The sequence below is a fragment of the Miscanthus floridulus genome, chromosome 12 (genome assembly GCF_019320115.1).
Source record: "Miscanthus floridulus cultivar M001 chromosome 12, ASM1932011v1, whole genome shotgun sequence".
NCBI lineage: Eukaryota > Viridiplantae > Streptophyta > Magnoliopsida > Poales > Poaceae > Miscanthus > Miscanthus floridulus.
In genome coordinates, this window is record NC_089591.1 from 51,579,831 (window position 1) to 51,598,852 (window position 19,022).

Consider the following 19,022-nt stretch of genomic DNA (forward strand, 5'->3'; position numbering starts at 1 on the left):
ATAGAGTACATGCCTCTGGTCTATGCATCTTTAGAAAAGGCTATCACGTTCATCGACCAGGTCATCCACCGCTTCGGCATACCCAACAACATCATCACTGATCTGGGTACTCAGTTCACCAGAAATGTTTTTTGGGACTTCTATGATGAAAGGAGCATAGTAGTAAAATATGTCTCGGTGGTGCACCCTAGAGCTAATGGACAGGTCGAGCGGGCAAATGGTATGATCTTGGATGCACTTAAGAAGAGGATGTATAGGGAAAATGACAAAGCTCCCGGAAGATGGCTCAAAGAGTTACCAGCTATGGTCTGGGGTCTCAGAACCCAGCCTAGTCGCAATACCAGCGTATCACCATACTTTATGGTTTATGGCGCTGAGGCAGTGCTCCCAGTAGATATAGCCTTCAGATCAGCACGGGTAGAGAACTTTGACGAAGACAAGGCCAATGAAGTACAAGCTAGAAGTGAATAGTGCAGAAGAGAAGTGGCTCGATTCTTGTGTACGTACAGTCAAATACCTTGCTGTTTTACGCAGGTACTACAACAAGAACGTCAAGGAGCGGTTCTTTGTGGTTGGGGACCTAGTCCTAAAGTGGAAGACAAATCAGGCTGGCGTCCACAAACTCGCAACCCCATGGGAAGGGCCCTTCATGATCAAGGAGGTTACATGACCAACGTCTTACAGGTTAGCTCACCTGGACGGTGCAGACATACCCAATTCATGGCACATTGACAAGCTTAGGCGTTTCTATGCTTAACTACTAAGATATGTACTCCTCTTGTACTTTCGATTTAATTCAATAAAGCTATTATGATTTCTCCGACCACTCTAATGTGTCACTTCGACGTCTATTGTTATCCTAACTCAACCAGTTAAAACCGACCACCATTCCTTCTCGGGTTTTTGGAGCAGGCCCTATCTCCGGTTCCTCCCCAACACGTGCATGGGATCCGCTCTCTACGCTACGGGTGATCGGTAGGTCCCCTCTGGTTTGACTTGTGTGTGTCTACATGTGCACAAGTTATGCACCTCACACCCTGACCACAAGACAAACCAAAGCCATACAAACCTTTCAGGATGATGTGTTGACTAAACTGGTACAACTAAACAAAACGATAACATGTTCTCACTTAGTTACACCAACATGATATCCAAGCTTAAATACGTTTTCTAAAAAACAAACAAGCTTATGCTGATATACAGTTACGTTATTACAAGCTTACCTGAAAAGGTCCAAGTTTACAATAACACAACTACATCTTCTTCCACAGCTATAGCCTATACTATTGGCTAGTCGGGGCACACGGCACCTGCTGCTCACTGGGCCTAACATCGTGTAAGGGTCTCGGGGACTCTGGCATTGTTTGAGCTGAAGAAGATGGCCCTACTGATGCCTGACTGGTCGAGACCGCAGGCTTCGCTGGTTGGCTTAAAAATGACGGCGCTTGTAGCTGACTTATTGATGGCGTTCCCTGTATAGGTGGTGTCGCGCCTCCACATAGGTTAATGTCGCCAATTATCTTCGCCGACAAGTCCAGCTAGGTTACCTGTAGCTCCTCAGCCTTGTCTGGATCTACCTCCTTTGGGTATCTAGCTTCTAGGCGCTTGAGATCAATCAAGGGGTAGTGAGCACATACCATGCTTAGCACATGTGCGCCTGTGTACTCACCCGCCTCCTTCACAAACTCCTAGAACCATCCCCACGCCTTTTGGCATCTCTCGATCAATCCTAGCTGCGGCGTCCTTGGCACATCCTCTGTTAGCGCCGGATCGATGAGGTTAAGGACCGGCAAAATGCCCGTTGCCACCTCCTAGCACCGGTTTTTCCAGGTGTCACGATCCTTGGTGATCTCTTAGCACTATGCCTTCCAGCCGTCACAGTCTTTTATCATAGCCTCCAGATGCTTCTTCGCATTGATTTTTAAAACTGCAAACCGTACATGCTGTTAAGATGCTATATTACGCCAAACTATGGTAGGCAACAAAAATGAGCAAAGGGTTTGGAAAACTTACTTTTCAGCTCCTCTGTCATCTTGGTCGTGTGGTCCTAGAGCTACGACTGGTCGTGTGCCAGTTTTCTGTTGTCCTCTTTCAGACAATCACACTCCACAACTGCACGACTGTTCTCCTCTCGGAGACAGACCACTTCAGCTTCTAAGCCTGCACTATAGCTGTTACTACCCACAACGCAACAACACTTGTCAGTATTCGTTGTGATAAAGTGGCTACTTACTTGTTCTTTCCTGCTCTTTATTACTGGGCTAGATGACCAGGTTCTGGTTCTAGGACTCTTGCTCTGTCTTCTCATGGTTGGTGGCTTCAAGTCACTGGCACAAGCATTCCACCTCCGCCGTCAGCTCCTTGTTGCTTGCAGTGATCCCCTCGATCTAGTCGAAGCATTTCTTGTGGTATCTTGCGGTCTTCATTAAGTCCTATGTGCAGATAGTTAAGTAAGACAACTTAACTAGACAGCAAGATCAGGTGGTGAAGCAAAGCCTACCTAGACCTCCGTCACCAGCCGTTTCGCCGCCCGTTCAACTTTCTTGGTCTCTTCGACCTCTAGGATTTCCTCATGAACAACCCATTGGTCGTTCCACCAACACGACACATACACATGTTGTCGCTTGTCCTATGGATGGCCCAGGACCTCCTCCACTTTGTCCTCTTCAGGCTCTTCTTTGGGTCTCGGTTCTGGTCCGGTGTTAGCAGCTTCTGCGATCACTATGGCCTTCCCACGGGCTGCAGCATCGACAAACGTGCTCTATGCTCTCACTTATAGCCGCTGCTCCTTAGTCTGTTCCGTTACCCTTGATGCTGAGGTGTTGCCCTCAGCAGGTTTAGCGCTCGGAGCACTCGTGCTTGGCTCGGCTCTTCCCTCGACCCCCTGCTCGGGGACTGTTGTCTGACTGTTTATTTGCTGAGGCCCTGATGGATCTTCTGCTATGGGTTCCTCGATGGCCGGCTGCTGGGCAGTCTGCTCTGAAATTACTGGTGGAGCCACACCGCTTCCGGCTAGCTGGTCCAGACTTTTGGTGGACGCCGAGCTAGTACATCCAAGATAAGTTCAGAAGGCAATCATATTAAATGCAAATTGCTAGCTTACATCAAGGTTACAAATACTTACATGTTGGAAGCACGGAATGATGTGGTGAAGGCATGTCTCTTCGGCCGTGCTTGCTCCACGTGCTGTGTGGGTGACTCCTGGTCTCCCTCAACATCTAGCACTATCGCTGGGCCTTGGTGCTCGACCCCTCTGCCGCTTGTCCTTCACGCTGTAGTGGTCGGCGATGAAGGTCCCATCGGCATGGAGGAGCCACCTTGCTCCATCGACTCCAGTTGCCTCCTCCTCTTTCGAGGGACGAGTCGAAAGGTGTCTGCATCCTCTCCCTCCTCTGCATCATCGTCCGACAAAGTAAAAATCACTTGACGACGCTTGCTGGCCACCGACCGCTTACCAGCAGCTTTGGCCGCTGCCTCCTCTCTAGCTCCAAGCACCGCCCAGTTGACGTCCTTGATCCTGACGCTGGTTTGGGTGGTTGGGATAGCTCCTTATGGCCAATCTACTCCAGGGGGTGGCGACACAAACACTGTTGCTCTATCCCGACCATTAATCTGGGAAACAAATGGGAGTGAACACAGTAAGTTTCTACCACAATATAAGACTACGGGTACAAGGCACGATGAGTTACCTTTGGGGGAGGTCGGGCGAGCTTGAAAGCATGCTCGATGTCGCTCAATCTGACATAATTTGGATCAGCTAAGTTAAATAGCTCTCCAATTCTGGCTCTGACTTTGTTTTTGTCAAACGCCCACTGCCTCGTCCTCATTAGGTCCGCGCTACCTTGATACTCATAGCCAGGATATACCCTCCTCTGGTAGGGCTAGATCCGCCGACTGATGAAGCTCCCGACCACGCTCGGACCGTCTAGTTTATTCCATGGGATCATTCCAAATATTTCTAGAATCTGTTCCAGGTGCTTGGGCTTCTCTGACCAGCTTGTCCTTTTCTCTAGAATGTACCCCATGTCGCACAGCGTGATCATGTTTGGCTCTTCATGGATGTAGAACCATTTCTTGTACTAGTCATCAAGCGACGTGTTCCATGGGCAGTGCAGGTACTAGGCTTTCATGCCGTCATGGAGGTTGAGGTACACACCTCCGGCTATCTTCGAGCCGCCGCTTCCTTTCTTCCACAGACAGAAAAGATGGCAGAAAAAATCAAAATGGGGCTGGAAGCCGCCATATGCTTTGCAAAGATGAATAAAAGTGGCGACAAGGAGGATCGAGTTGGGATATAGATTGCAAATCCCAATCTCGTAGTAAAGACAGAGCCCCTAAAGAAAAGGATGTACCAAAACCCCAAATCCCTACTTAAAGAAGTCTTCGAACACCACGATCTCACCTGGTTGTGGATCGAGGTACCCCTCGCCCTCCGGCGCATGCCATCCTGCGAGCTCCTTGTTGTGGAGTACCCCCATGGTGATGAGGTCTTCAATGGTCTGCTCGTTGCTTCTTGATCTCCACCACTCCTTCGCCATGACTCCTGCTTTCTTCTGCGCGCCACTTTTCGCCATGAATCCAGCCTTGCTGATGAACGAGGAAATAGTGGAGGATTGATTGGTGGTGATTTCAGAGGTATTAGGGTTGGCAAGAGGAAGAAGAAGGTTGCGGCTGCGAATGGCAATGGGGTTCAGTAAAAAGTAACTTACCTATCCTATACTGTATTTAACCCAAGAGTTATGTCATTTCGTCTGCCCGAGATTCTTAGGAGACGTGCGCACGTGCCGCAGATGGTTATTTTCACAGCCTCGAGATCTATGCCAATATATGCGCCTCTTCGTTGCCAGTGTATGCGCCTCTTCATTACTAGTGTGAGAGGGCCCACGCTGATGCACCTACTTATAGGTGCCACGCAACTGTTTGCTTGAAAAGACAAGAAGGCAGTATGACATGCTATACCCGTCTACTTTTTTGACTAGACATGTCAGATTAGACTTGACAGAGCAAGTAATTAAATAAATACAAAAAATAGTACAAGTGGCATATGGTTTTTCGCCACACTTCTCGTGCTTAGGGACTATCTAGACCACCATCGTGCACGGGGACTGTCCAGACCACCGTCGTGCTCGGGGACTGTCCAGACCACCATCGTGCACGGGGACTGTCCAGACCACTATTGTGCTCGGGGACTGTTCCGACCACTCATGCTCGGGGACTGCCCCGACCACTCTCCGAACATTGCTCGAAGACCGCTCTCCTCGGCTACATGTGATTTGTACTCACATACAGCTGAGAGGCATTTATTTAGACCTTGCTACAAGGCTGATACCTTGCCTTCCAGCAAGCTCGGGGACTACATCGGTATGATGCACCTGCTGGTGCATCTCGTATTGCTTATACGACGATTGGATTCTCAACTTTAGTGGGAATTATTTTTAGACCCTGGCACCACGTGCCTATGTCACCTACTACCAGGCTCGGGGACTAAGTGGGCACACTTTACCTTACGATGAATGTGCTTATTTTATCGACCCCTACGCTCTGACTGTTGGCCAGAACTACTATTGTCCAAGGGTCACTTACATTTTTTTTTCAGAAATACAAGTGGGCACACTTGATAAGGAAAGAAATCTTTTTCTTTTTTCTTTAGAGCACCATGCATTCTTCAGACAATCGGAATCTTCGGCTATAATCGTGGTCTACTGCTCTCTGTTCTGACTAGAATACTAGCACATTTGATTGGTTAATATTTCAACCAGTTGGAGATGACATGAAGACAGATCGCATTAGCCGAAGGAGATCGAACGGCGTGTCACAGCATAATACATGGTGCTCAGGGACTAGCTGTGGGGGTATTAACCCCTATACCCTTACGGTTACGCTTGGGCCGGCCCGAACCAGGGGGTCTAGCCCACTAGAAGACGACACGTGGCCCGGCCAATCTGTTCGGAGTCCCGCGCAAGGAATCAAGGCAGATTTGGAGATCAAGCAAGATCCCGGTCAGTTAGAATAGGAATCCTTATCCGGCCACCTATGGCAATTGTAACTGGTTAGGATTAGTTTCCAGTTCTGTAACCCTGCCCCCCCCCAGACTATATAAGGCGGGTAGGGGACCCCTCTAAAAAACATCTCTCATTGACATACAGCAATACAATCAGACGCAGGACGTAGGTATTACGCCTTCACGGTGGCCGAACCTGGATAAAACCTCATGTATGTCTTGCATCACCATCTTGTTTGTAGCTTGCATATCTGTTTGCCGATAATCTACTACCTTGGGTATACCCCTAGGTAGACTGCCGACCATATTTCGTTGACAAGGCCCATGGTGTCTAGTGTTTTAGCGTACATGATGTTGAGGCCGCTGCCTCCATCCATCAGTACCTTAGTAAGCCGCTTCATGCTGATGATCAGATTGACCACAAGCGGATATCGTCCCGACTACGGGATGCTTTCTAGGTGGTCGGTCCAATCATAGGTTATGGCGGACTCCAGAAGGAAGGCGCGGCTGGCTCGGCCATATAGACTTCACGGCAGGCAAGCTTCTGGCGACGCCTAGAGTCATAGGCCACCGACGCTCTGAAGATCATGAGGCAGCTATCCAGTGCTAGAAATCCCCGATCCTTCCCCTCGGCATCGTCCGCAGCTGGCTTGGGGTCCCTCCTATGCTCCCCCTTGTTGGAGCCTTCGAATAAGAAACACTTCATGAGGCTGTAGTCCTTGTATAGAAGCTTGATGGGGAAGGCATGGTTTGGGCATGGCCCTTCGAGCACCTTCTCAAAGTGGTCCAGGGTACCCTCAGTGGGCTTCCGACCCCCCTTGCGGTCGGCGGTGGCTACAAGCGAGCCCTCACGCCACTGCTTGTTCTTCTTCTTGGGATGGTTGGAGGCACCTTCGTCGGCGTCCTCGTCCCACTTTGCCTTGCCCTTGAGGTGGTTGAAGATCGCTCTGACCGCCTCCTCGCCTGAGGCGTGGCTGGTGGCGATGTCGAGGAGCTCCTTGGTGGTTCATGGGCCCTTACATCCTAGCTTATGGACCAGGGACTCACAGGTCATCCCAGATAGGAAAGCTCCTATGACGTCGGCGTCGGCGACATTGGGTAGCTCGTTGCACTGCTGGGAGAAGCACCGGATGTACCTACGAAGGGTTTCCATGGACTTCTGTCGATAGTTTTTAAGATCCTAGGGGTTCCTAGGACACGTGTATGTGTCCTAGAAGTTTTCTACGAATATCTCTTTTAGGTCCACCCAACTTTGGATTTGGTTAGGCAGAAGGTGTTCTAACCATGTTCGCGCTGAATCGGCCAGGAACAATGGAAGGTTGCGGATAATGAAATCATCATTATCCGCACCACCGGCTTAGCAAGCAAGCCGATAATCCTCGAGCCACAGTCTGGGGTTCATTTCCCTAGAGTATTTCGGGATGTTGGTTCGGCGGTAGGTACCGTGGTGGAAAGACGGTGTTGAGGATGTGTCAGCCGAAGGCTCGAGGTCTCGGCAAGTCAAGGCTCGGGCTTCGGTCCTCGCCGCTGTCGTAGCATCTGCCACGACGTGGGTGGTAGCCATGACTAGCCCCCTCCCTCGCATCGCCATGGGTAAGCCTGCGGGCGTCGAGGGTGTCGCGCACGTCATGGTGAAGGCTGAGACGCCCATGCACCGGGACCGCGGTGCGCGGCCTGCCGCCTTGCTGCACCTGATGGACTGACACGTCCTTGTTGGGTTCACTCTGAGGGCGTGCGCTGGCTAGCGTTGAGCTCACGTCGTCGGGACAACGAGCTTTCGGCCTGCTGCGCCGCCGCACGCTCGAGTAGCATGCGAATCTCGCGATGGGCCCGACGGTCCTCAGGTGTTGTGGGCCCCGGAAGCCCCCAGAGCAAGGCCGCCACAACAACGATGTTCTGGCTCGCTCAGGTGAAGTGTGGGAGGGCTTCATCCTCGATGATCCTCCGGTTCACGCCGTGGGCCATGGTGCGCGCACGCCCACCGTCTCCATGGCCCTCGATCTCTCACTCGAGCTCCATGCGTTGTTGCTCGAGCTGGAGTCGTGCTTCCTCGAGCTCTTGGTGCCGGGCCTTCAGCTGCTCCACCCGCAGGCAAGGTGAGACCCCTGCATCCCCCTCGACCTCGTCGTCGAGGTCGTTTGTTGGGGTAGTCTCTCCCTCGTGGATGCTTTCGACGTGTCCCTCAGTTGTACCTACCATGAAACATTCACGAGAGGGGTGATGGCTCCCCTCTGTCGGAGTCAGAGCTGCAGGGCAACTCTAATTCTCCTGCGAGGAGGTTGTGGAAAGATTCCACGACATATTTGGTCATCTCCACGAACTCGTCGTTCGCGGGGGATGGAGGCGTGCATTGCGCCACAGGGTGGCCAACGGTCTTGCGGCGTTGCGGAGACTAGACGGGAGTGCTGTAGGGGCGCTTCGGATAAGGTATTCCGGGGAGAGCGGCTCTTCTCCGGCAAGCTGGGTCATGACATTGGCGAACGAGAAGGTGAGGTGGCCCAGGTCCTCCCGGGACGGTCGGGGTCCTAGGAAAGCGTCGAGCTGGCGCTCTAACCTCCCATAGTCGAAGCCGAGGAGCTGGGCGCTCCCGAGGGTGCGGGCCTCCGGTGCGTGCAGCTACAGCTCCTCAAGCGCCTCGACGATCGTGTCGAGGTCGGTGGAGTGGAGAGGTTGGATGGCGGCAGGAGCCTGCGCCAACCCTCCCTCCGTCGTAACGATGAAGTCCAAGTTCCCGAAGCGCACGTGCGCGCCCGGGACCCAGCTGACGTCGTGACTGGCCATCCGAGACCTGGTGTGGATATCGAGACACGCAAAAGGCCCCTACCTGGCGCGCTAACTGTCGGTGTTTCGAGTTACCACCGGCAACAGGGACAGCTCCACGTCTCAGCCCTGTCCGTCACTGGCACCATACACAGGCGTCGTCTGCCGGTCATGGCGTTCCATCTCATCCCGGCGGATGTCGCGGCGAACTGACGCGCCTGTCATTGTCCGTACGAGGGTTAGGCAGAATAGCACCGGCACGCCCAACGCTGTTCTCGATGTGAACCCTCAGGTATGGCCCGTTATGTCCACGGGTTACATCGAGGCATGCCAGTCTCTTCCTTGGTGTCAGAGTTTTGACCCAGGCCCATACGCCTGGACTCGGAGTAGTTGGCGGCGGTATGGGACCCCGTCGGGCGAGACGAAGCCCGCACCCGAGGGGTCGGGCGAGGCGGAGCGCAAACCCAAGGGTCGGGCGAGGCGGAGCCCGCAGCCTTGGGGTCGGGCGAGGCGAAGCCCGTGGCCTTGAGGTCGGGCGAGACGGAGCCCGCGACCTCGGGGTCGGGCGAGGCGGAGCCCTCTCCCAGAGGTCGGACGAGGCGGAGCCCGCGCACCTTGGGGTCGGTTGGAGCTGTAGTCGCGCTCTTGACTGCTCGGATGAATCAATGTTGATGACCATTAGCTCCTCCTCTTCGGGTACCCTACTATTGGTCCCCAACACCAACCACTATGAAGCAATTGAGAGGATTCCTGGGACTGACAGGATATTACAGGAAATTCATTCAACACTATGAAATGATAACTAGATCCCTAACTGAATTACTAAGGAAAGGTTGTCTGTTTCAGTGGAATTTGCAGACTGAGGGTGCCTTCCAGTTACTTAAACAGAAAATGATGCAAGCTCCTGTGTTAACTATTCCCGATTTTGAATTGCCATTTATATTGGAGACTGATGCCAGTGATTATGGAATTGGGGCAATACTGATGCAAGCAAATCATCTTGTGGCATATCTGAGCAAGCATCTAAGTCCAAGAAACCAGACATTGTCTGTATATGAGAAAAAATGCCTTGCTATATTGATGGCCATTGACAAGTGGAGGCCATATTTGCAGCATAAAAAGTTCATCATTAGAACTAATCATAAGAGTCTATTGCATTTGACTGAGCAAATGATTACATCCAAGATTCAGCACAAGGTTCTAATTAAGCTCATGGACCTGGACTATCAAATTCAGTATAAAAAAGGGATTAGCAATGCTGCTGCAGATGCTCTATCAAGATGTGTAGCTGACAATGAGGTCATAGTAGTATCTGAATGTATCCCAGCTTGGGTTCAGAAGCTAAGAGATGGGTATGAGGAATTCCCAGAAGATAAAGCACTATTGGAAGAATTAGCAGTAGCTGGTCGCAATGATAAAGTCTTTGTGCTTTCAGAAGGAATTATCAGATTCCAAGGGAGAATTTGGGTGAGACACAACATTTTGGCACAACATGTACTGCAGGCCATGCATGCCAGTGCCATTGGTGGTCATTCAGGGGTTACTGCAACTTACAACAGGATCAAGTCATTGTTTGCATGGCCACATATGAAGCAAGCTGTGCAGCAATGTGATATCTGTCAGCAGGCAAAGGTGGAGCACACTAAGTTACCTGGTCTACTGCAGCCTCTACTAGTGCCTACTCAAGCTTGGGAGGTCATTAGCTTGGATTTTGTAGAAGGCCTGCCTACATCTGACAGGTACAATGCCATTCTAGTGGTAGTGGACAAATTCTCAAAGTATGGCCACTTTATCCCTATACATCATCCATACACTACCATTCAGATTGTAAAACTCTTCTTGGATAACATTTACAAGTTACATGGGTTACCAAAAACTATAATATCTGACAGAGATCCTATCTTCACTAGTAATTTGTGGAAAGAGCTGTTTAGGTTGACTGATACACAGCTATTGATGAGCTCGGCTTATCATCCTCAAACTGATGGACAGACTGAATGTCTTAATCAGTGTTTGGAAGGATTTCTTAGATGTACAGTACATTCATATCCAACCAAGTGGAGTAAGTGGCTTTCAGTTGCAGAGTTTTGGTACAATACTGCACACCACTCAGCTTTAGGTACATCTCCTTCCAAGTGTTGTATGGTCAGAGTCCTAGACAATTGGGCATCTCAAATCTGAACCTCAGTACAGTTCCAGAGTTGGAACAGTGGATGAAAGACAGGAAGCGCTAAGTAAAGTCATCCAGGAACAGTTGCAAAGAGCCCAACAGAGGATGAAGTCACAAGCTGATAAACATAGAATGGAGAGAGTGTTTGAGCCTAGAGATTGGGTATATATGAAGCTACAACCTTATGTGCAATCCTCAGTGGCTGCAAGAACCAATAAGAAGCTCTCATTTCGATTCTATGGACCATACCAGATTCTGCAGCGTGTAGGAGCAGTGGCTTGCAAGCTTCAGCTACCTGAAGGCAGTAAAATCCATCCTATTTTGCATGTCTCACAGCTCAAGAAACATGTTCCAAAGGAGAAAGCAGTATCTGCTGATCTGACGTCAGTCAGCACTGATCCACTGATGGTTCAGCAACCAGAAAAGATTCTGAGTACCAGGATCATTCAGCAATAGAGTTTCATGCCACCTGAAATGGCAACATGGGAAGATGAAGTGGATGTGCCACGAGAGCAAGTGCAGGAGCAACAGACTGAGGATAGTCTGAATCTCAAGACCGGGGGAGTGTCACAGCATGACAGGCGGGCCCCTGTTGACAGTGATTAGGCGCGGAGCGGTTGGTGATCCGGCAAGGCGGTTGAAGCAGGCGTTGTTGCCAGATTGGCAACAGTTGCGTTGGACAGCTATAAAGGGCGATGGCGAGAGAAGAAGAGGCAACGGATGTAACTAAATAGTTATCCATTAGCTGTAGAAGTAGAATTCTATCGCGGTTCGCCGCTCCTGTAATCCAAGAACCTTGTTACATTCGCAATAAAGCTCACCGATTCACCCCAAATCCTTCCACATACATCGTGTTCGTCACATCTTCGGGCTCCATCTGCATGCCGGAGGGCGGGCGGTGGCCGGCGGCATAGAGCTGCCACTGCCACTGCAGATGGCATTGCGTTGCCCGTCCGCGGCCCATTATTTTGGGCGCGGGCGCGACAACCTTGCTGCCCAGCCCAAGTGCCGATCCAAGAGTTGACAAGGTTCGCTGCGACCGGTGTCGGTTCACCGAAACGAACGCCCCGCCGGCCGCCGGCCGCCTGCCTGTCTGTGGTTTGGAAGGAAATATGGTTGGGTTATCGAAAAAGCGGGAGCAGCACCCAACTGTATGCACATGCATCCGTGTATGTATGGACTAGGATAGACCGACCGACCTCTCCGCCGCGACCATTACACCGGCCGGCGGCCGCACCGAAATGTGCCGGTACAGATGTAGACGTGCACAGTGTATGTGTATATCTGGCGGCGATCAGCCAACTCGCAGTGCTTTCTGCTTCCGTTCCGGACCATGAACAAACACAAACCGGTTTTTGTGGCCTCAGCTGTGTGCGCCGAACGGCCCGGCCCGTGACTTCCCCTAGGCGCGTTACCACTGCATGTCGCGGCCCAGCCCAACTAACAACAACAACTAGTGCCCCCCAGCACCGGCACTCTGGTGGCAGCCCACAAACCGACACTCCCGGTGGGCCACGCATCTCGCCGTCCGGCCGTCGCCGGTGTTCTCCCCTTCACTTCAGCCTCACTACGCATTATTAAAAATGTTCGAATGGTGTAAATGTTTGTTCCGTCAGTGTAAATATTTGTTCCAAATAAATAATTAAACTGCGTATGGAAACGGCCAGAAATAATTAAGATGAGAGGGGTGCGGAGCAGAAAAAATTGTGGCCCGATTGTAACAATAATCCGTGTATACCTGTTCCGAGCATCTGCTGCACGAACGAAGCATCCAGTTGGCACGCAGGAGTCCAGGACACGGGCATGCAGGCTACAGCAACACTCAGTTTGATCTCAACGAGGGCGATCAACGGTGCAGCAGGTATCCATCACTATCTTATAGAAACATACTACAGCAGTCTCATTCTCTGACATGAATTTTACTCATCTGTTAACGTTCAGGAATCACCATATGAAGAGCGCCAGGGAAAACATTTCAGAAAATGAGCTACATCCCGCACCCACAGATCCACATGATAATCCAAGTTCAACCAAACAAAACATGTTGCCTGTGAACAATAAAAATAAATACTAAGTCTATTACCGTAGTCAGGGATCACCTACCTTTAAATAACACTGTAGTCTGCACCGAAAGCAAAGTCACCAATCAATCCGCCATCTTAGAGTGGTTTATCCAACATTATCACAAGTTAAGTTTAACTACTGCAGAAGATAAATTTATTGTGCTGGTTATCTCTACTAATTCCTTGTAGTCAGTTGACATTTGGTACCGGGTACGCTTGGTGTCTGCAGCAAACTACGGGGAGAGCAGAAGTTGCTGAACAGGACTGCAGAGGACAATGAATCTGCCTGCAGATATGAATGAACAGGGTCAGCATATTTGAACAGGAGTCATACCAAATTAATCCACATTTGCGAGAAAGCACTACAACTGCATAATCAATCAATCATGTAAATGGTGTTTCGATCTAATGGAGAACATGAAGAAACTCTAGATTGAATGAAGATCTGTGGAAGAAATATCACTGGTGAAAGTCAAATGTGAAAAAGAAAAAAAAACAAATATACTCGCAAGTCCTTACTCAAAACCAAAACCACAGTAGTTGAAGCTTTAGAAATGGTTAAGGAACGAGACTACTATACATTGAAGCCCTAGCAAAGAAAGAACACCACTGGTAGTCCGGTATCCTGACAAAGTCTAGCAAGAATCTTCATGAGACACAGGTTTCGCTTGTCTAACATCGAGCACTAGCATGGAATGGAAAAACCAGAATTCTAATGGTTCATGAAGTGGCGCCAGAACCTGGAAAGTACAGAGCAAGCACAGCGTATGATAATGTTAAATTCTATAAACCTTGAAATATCAGGTGCTAGTTGGGAGGCAATGCTTATAAGCTCGACAAGCCAAGGCAGTACTAGCAAAGAAGTAGTCTTTCTCTCTCCCTTGCACATGGTGCTAACTTAAGCGACTGGTGCTAGCATCTGTGAGCTAGCACTACCCGCTTCAGCGTATTGCACCCTCCCTAGTTTTCTCTCTCTTGCTAGCACCCCTAAAACACCAAATCACTAAAGTTTGTACATCTTGCATCGAGTATGTTTCAGTAAATCAAATGGATCTTTTCCCAATCGACTGTAGCCAAAAGAACAATATGGTGTATCCCACCTATTATATTCCATACACCACATTGTTCACAGTGTATTGTGCAAGCAGTAAGTTGAAACTGCTATGTGAGAATTTGTTACATGACAATCAACAAGGTCTATCCTAGTACAACTCATCATTTTCCACTCGATTCACTATAGCATCCACAGTCACACTTACCCCTCGTCTTTATCCTTTCCTCTTTCTGAACATTCTCACAGCAATAAAGCCAAGCTTGCCTCACAAAAAATGAAGCAAAAACAATATACTTGAAGCTAGCTCAAAGTGGAAAACAATAAGTAACTGGCATAGCATTAAAATCTAACATTCCTTTCAAGATTTCCATGAAATAAATTATTCCGTTAAACTCTCTCCGTTCCAAATTATAGTTCACTTTGGTTTTGTCCTAAGTCAAACTTCTTTAACTTTGACCAAGTTTATAGAAAAATCCACCAACATATATACACCACCAAATTAGTTTCATCAAATTCTCCATGAAATACGTTTTGATATTGCATTTATTTGAACTTGTAGATGTTATTGTAATTTTTAAACTTTGGTCAAAGTTAGAGAAGTTTGATTTAGCACAAAGCCAAAGTGAACTATAATTTAGAACGAATGAATACCTATTAACTCGAGAGACAGTAAATAATTAGCTAAATTACAATGCAAAAAAAATTATCTTTGGCTAAGAAAATTATAATGACCTTTTGCAATCACAAAAGGGCGTACCCAGTGCAGAGAGCTCCCGCTCTGTGCGGGGTCTGGGGAAGGGTGTCAGTGGCAAGCCTTACCCTCGCCTGTGCAATGCGAGGAGACCGCGACTCGAACCCGAGACCTTCCGGTCACAGGCGGTAAGACTCGAACCCAGGACCTTTTGCAATCACAGAAGTATAAAAATTATTCCAATATGTTGGCAGTCATGTATGATAGAACCGACCAAATCAATTGCTTTGTTTAGTTCTGAGTAGCATGTCAAAACCATATGCTAGTAGATGGTCAGTCAGTATACGCATGGAAGATATGCATGAGTGCAGTTAAATATTATACATGGCCCAAACATGTATGCTACTAACTGTTAAGATGAAGCACTAGAGGATCACCACTATTCTGTGATATGCTGACAGCATGGTATTGTGATAAGAGACATTTATTTCATTACCAGGTTTCTGATAAGTTCTTTCTTAACTGTACAGTACCATTCAACACTTAATTAGCACAAGTGCTCAAAGGTGGCAAAAGACAATGTGACCAAAAGAATGCCGGCATATTGTGTTCTGACTCTGATTAATGAATTGCATGGAGATAGGAACAATGACTAATGAGTTTACATATTTCAAGTAACATGTTCCCATGAAGAGAGAACTCCTGAATATGTAGTATGACATGGCATAGACACACTTGAGTCAGGAGAAAATGGCATGTTGATAACAAGTCAACAACAAGGCAATGGTTTTCCTCCAAAAAAAAAAAGGCAATGGTTTTATGTAACCAATGCTAAATAGTCAAACAACATGACTATGATGAATGTAGCAGCTGTTTTTGCACTAAGTCCAATGTAACTGACTAACAAGAAGTGGCAAGAATTCACCACGCTCAATAACCAACTACTACCTGCTCACACAAGATGCAACCTAAAAGGAGAAACATAATAAATTAATAGAGATCAATCTTTTATCTCTGTGACAGATTGAAAGTAGAAAAAGGATCATAGTTGATGCTTATAAGGAGATAAAAACATCAACCATTCAAGTTTCGAAAGCTACGCTCTTTTAGACACCATAATGCATAATGGTGCTAAAGGAGTTGACTTAAGGGTACCATCCTGTCAGTTACAACAAGAGCTGACTGTGTACATTTACACAAGAATATGACTAAAGGGAAGGGCTTCTGGTTGCAATATAGATCTAGGGATATATTAAATCTACCAATCATGTAAGAAGCTGCAACTCAGAACAAGAACGCTATGAATGATTGCTCCAAAAATGAACCAAACAAAAAAACCTAGGTGAATAATAACTTCAGATATACAGCGCTTACACTAGTTATAGGAGGAAATAGAACGTAATACTAATAGAACAATGTGTTTCCAAGAGTTTCAATTACCATTTAGCTGGAGATGCTGCCTAGAGTGCAAAATTAGCGCCTCCTCCTTGGATGATCATCATCACCATCATCCCTTGATTGGCTCCTTGACCTTGCCCGTACTCTCCTATCGTGGTCAGCACACTCAGTGTACTCCTGGTACCTCCTATTGCCACCACCATGTCGATCCCTCTGATTCCAGTGCTTCTCCTGCTCCCTTTCCTTGTCCACGATGCGCTCCTGATGGCGACCCTTCTCGCAATCATTCTCTTTGTAATAATCACCCCCATCACGGTCAGCCTGCCTTCTATCAGGATATCTCACATTGCCAATGCTCCTCTCCTCGTTCTTATTACTTAGTCCTTCGCCTCTTAAGCCACGCCCCTGCTTCCCGTAGTTCCCATTCCCAAATTGCTGATGTGCCTGTTGGTGCTGCCTTGGTGCTCTTAGCTGCTGCCATGGCATTTGACAACTTCTGAAATTATATTCCTGCTGTGCACCCCATAAGCCCCCAGAAATCCCGTGACCATGCCAGACTCCTGAGCCTTGCATCGCCATCCCACTAGCTGCAAAGAACGGTGGGTTCATGTGGTGTGCCAATGCCGACGACATCATACCATTGCCCATCATCCCCGCATTGTACTGTGCCACTGACTGAAACCCACCGTACCCACCAACACCTCCCAAAATGCCAACGAACGGCCGGCTAGGTGTCGGCCGGGGAACCACGGACGGCTGAGGTGGCGCCAGAGGCGGCCGATCACCCAACGCGGGGGCCACATTGCCTCGAACCGCCGTCGCATCGCTCGCACCACGACCGCCGTTGCCGAGGCCTCTGGTAGGGTTGGGGGACCGGGCGGCTTCGGTGTAGGAGTCGGAATCGTCTCCCAGGCGGTGGAGGGAGGGAGGGCGGTCGAGCGAGGCGACGCAGTGGCGCCCGTGGAATGTGTGGCCATGGAGCGCGGTGGCGGCCGAGGCGGCCGCGGCGGGATGGAGGAAGTCGGCGCGGCAGATGCCGCGCGACTTGCCGGTGAACTTGTCAGAATAGAAGTGGAGGCAGTAAAGCGCGGCGGCGGCGTCGTGCGGCGCGGGCGCGAGCGCGGCCTCCACCTCCGCGTCCGTCGTCCACCAGTGGAGCTCGCTGATGTACAGTGGCGTGCACCTGGGCGGCGACGAGTAGGAGGCGCCGCCACCTCGCGGCGGGCGCTGCGGCTGCGGCTGCGTCGGCGTCATGTGGTGTCTCGGCACGGGCGGAAGAGGCTGCGGCGGCTGGTGTCGCGCGGTTTCGGGTCTCGGCTGCGGCGCGGGCGCGGGTAGGTGTTCCGGAGGCGGGAGACGGTGCGGCGACTTGGGTGGGAACTGGATGGAGCGGCCGGGGGATGGGGTTTTCGGAGGCGATGTCGGAGCTGGAGAGGGGGAGAGCGGCAGCAGCGGGATGAAGCCGACGTTGACGTCACCGTAGAGGTCGTCGTAGTCCTCGCCGGCGGAGGGGGTGAGGGGGAGGCGGGCGTCATCCTGAGCCGCGGCGATCGCCTCCTCGGCGCGCGGAGAAGCGGAGCCCGCGAGGAACTGGCCGCCGGCGTCGTCCCCGTCCATGGGGAGGAGGCGGACGCGGCGAGGAGGGTTTTAGCGTGTGGGTTGGTTTGGTTGGGTGGGTGGTGGTGGGGTGGTAAAGTACCAAAAGTTGAGTTGCAAGCACCGCAGCGGCGCAGCCGCCAGCAACAGACGAACAGTGTGTTCGGCTGATGGGTTTCGTGTGATTTAACAGTGGCATGTGATTCAGAAAAAAACTAAAATAAATTGAAACAAGCTCACAGTAGATTTCGGATTATTTTGAATGATTTAATAGCGTTGCAACGAAACTCTATTCGTTTGAACTTATCAACTCTATTTATCAGCCATGGTATAATATTTTCTTTCACTGCAAAACAGCATCAGCCGACTTATTAGCCGTGAAACCATTTTCTACCGTTAACACCCCCGGAGTCCAATACGTATATATCCGAAAAGCTCCTCTACTCATATAGGATATAGGAAAGTGACAAGCCATGAAAACAATCTATACTTCCATTTTCTACTGTTTTATAGTTATGTAATAATTGTGTAAATATATACAGTTTATTCATTGAATTTATAGTTAAAAAGAGAAGTAGATGACCTTTATGTAAAGTTACCAACACAATAGTCTATGTGTTGACCTCTATGTATTTTACATGAAGCATACATTGGGGTAAGTTCAAAAAAAAGAAAGTATACATTGGGGTTCGTTTAAAACAGTCGTTAGCTTATCGTCCATCATATGCCCCCGTCAGTAAGGGAGCCTAGCTCCTCTGCGGTCGCTACCACACCCAGGCTTCACTAGTTAGTCCAAGCGCCGCGCTCTCGTGAGTACCCATCGCTGCCGTCGCTGGCTGCCGCGACCGGCCGCCGCCACAACATTCTGGCCAAATCCACCCCGACGGTAAGATTCCTCATATACGTCAATACGTGCGACCGTATTCAACCCCTCAACTGCGTCCCACAGCTCACGAAACGAGAACAACAGGAGCGACGGCGCCGGCGGTGCAGGGTGACGAGCGACTTTTTATGTCGAGAGGAGCGACGGGGCGGGAGCGGGCGAGCGAGTGGGCCGGCAGCGACGGCACGCAAGCAGACATGAGCGAGTGGGCCTGTAAGCTGGGCCTCAACAGAATGGATCGGACGAAAAATAGCGTGGAGCAAAATTTTACCTTTTTAATATTAGATATAGATATAGATACAATAGATATATACTTCCTCCGTTCACAAACAAATACACTCATAGGATTACACTGTCATATTGTCTTGAGTTTAACCAACTATATTGTAATAAAGAATAATAACAT

The 19,022-nt window shown here is 49.6% G+C and overlaps 1 protein-coding gene across 1 annotated transcript; it reads right to left on the minus strand.

Moving 5' to 3' along the window:
- Window positions 1-13,003: 13,003 nt before the first annotated feature.
- Window positions 13,004-17,754, minus strand: LOC136495264 (uncharacterized). Its single transcript, XM_066491236.1, has 2 exons — window positions 16,180-17,754; window positions 13,004-13,280 (listed from the first exon to the last, which is right to left on the minus strand). The coding sequence occupies exon 1, from the start codon at window positions 17,752-17,754 to the stop codon at window positions 16,213-16,215; it is 1,542 nt and encodes a 513-aa protein (XP_066347333.1). The 3' UTR covers window positions 13,004-13,280; window positions 16,180-16,212.
- Window positions 17,755-19,022: the final 1,268 nt, after the last annotated feature.

Bases quoted from the DNA above. Each gene is read 5' to 3' on its own strand.
- LOC136495264 (XM_066491236.1), bottom strand. From the start codon at position 17,754: ATGGACGGGGACGACGCCGGCGGCCAGTTCCTCGCGGGCTCCGCTTCT.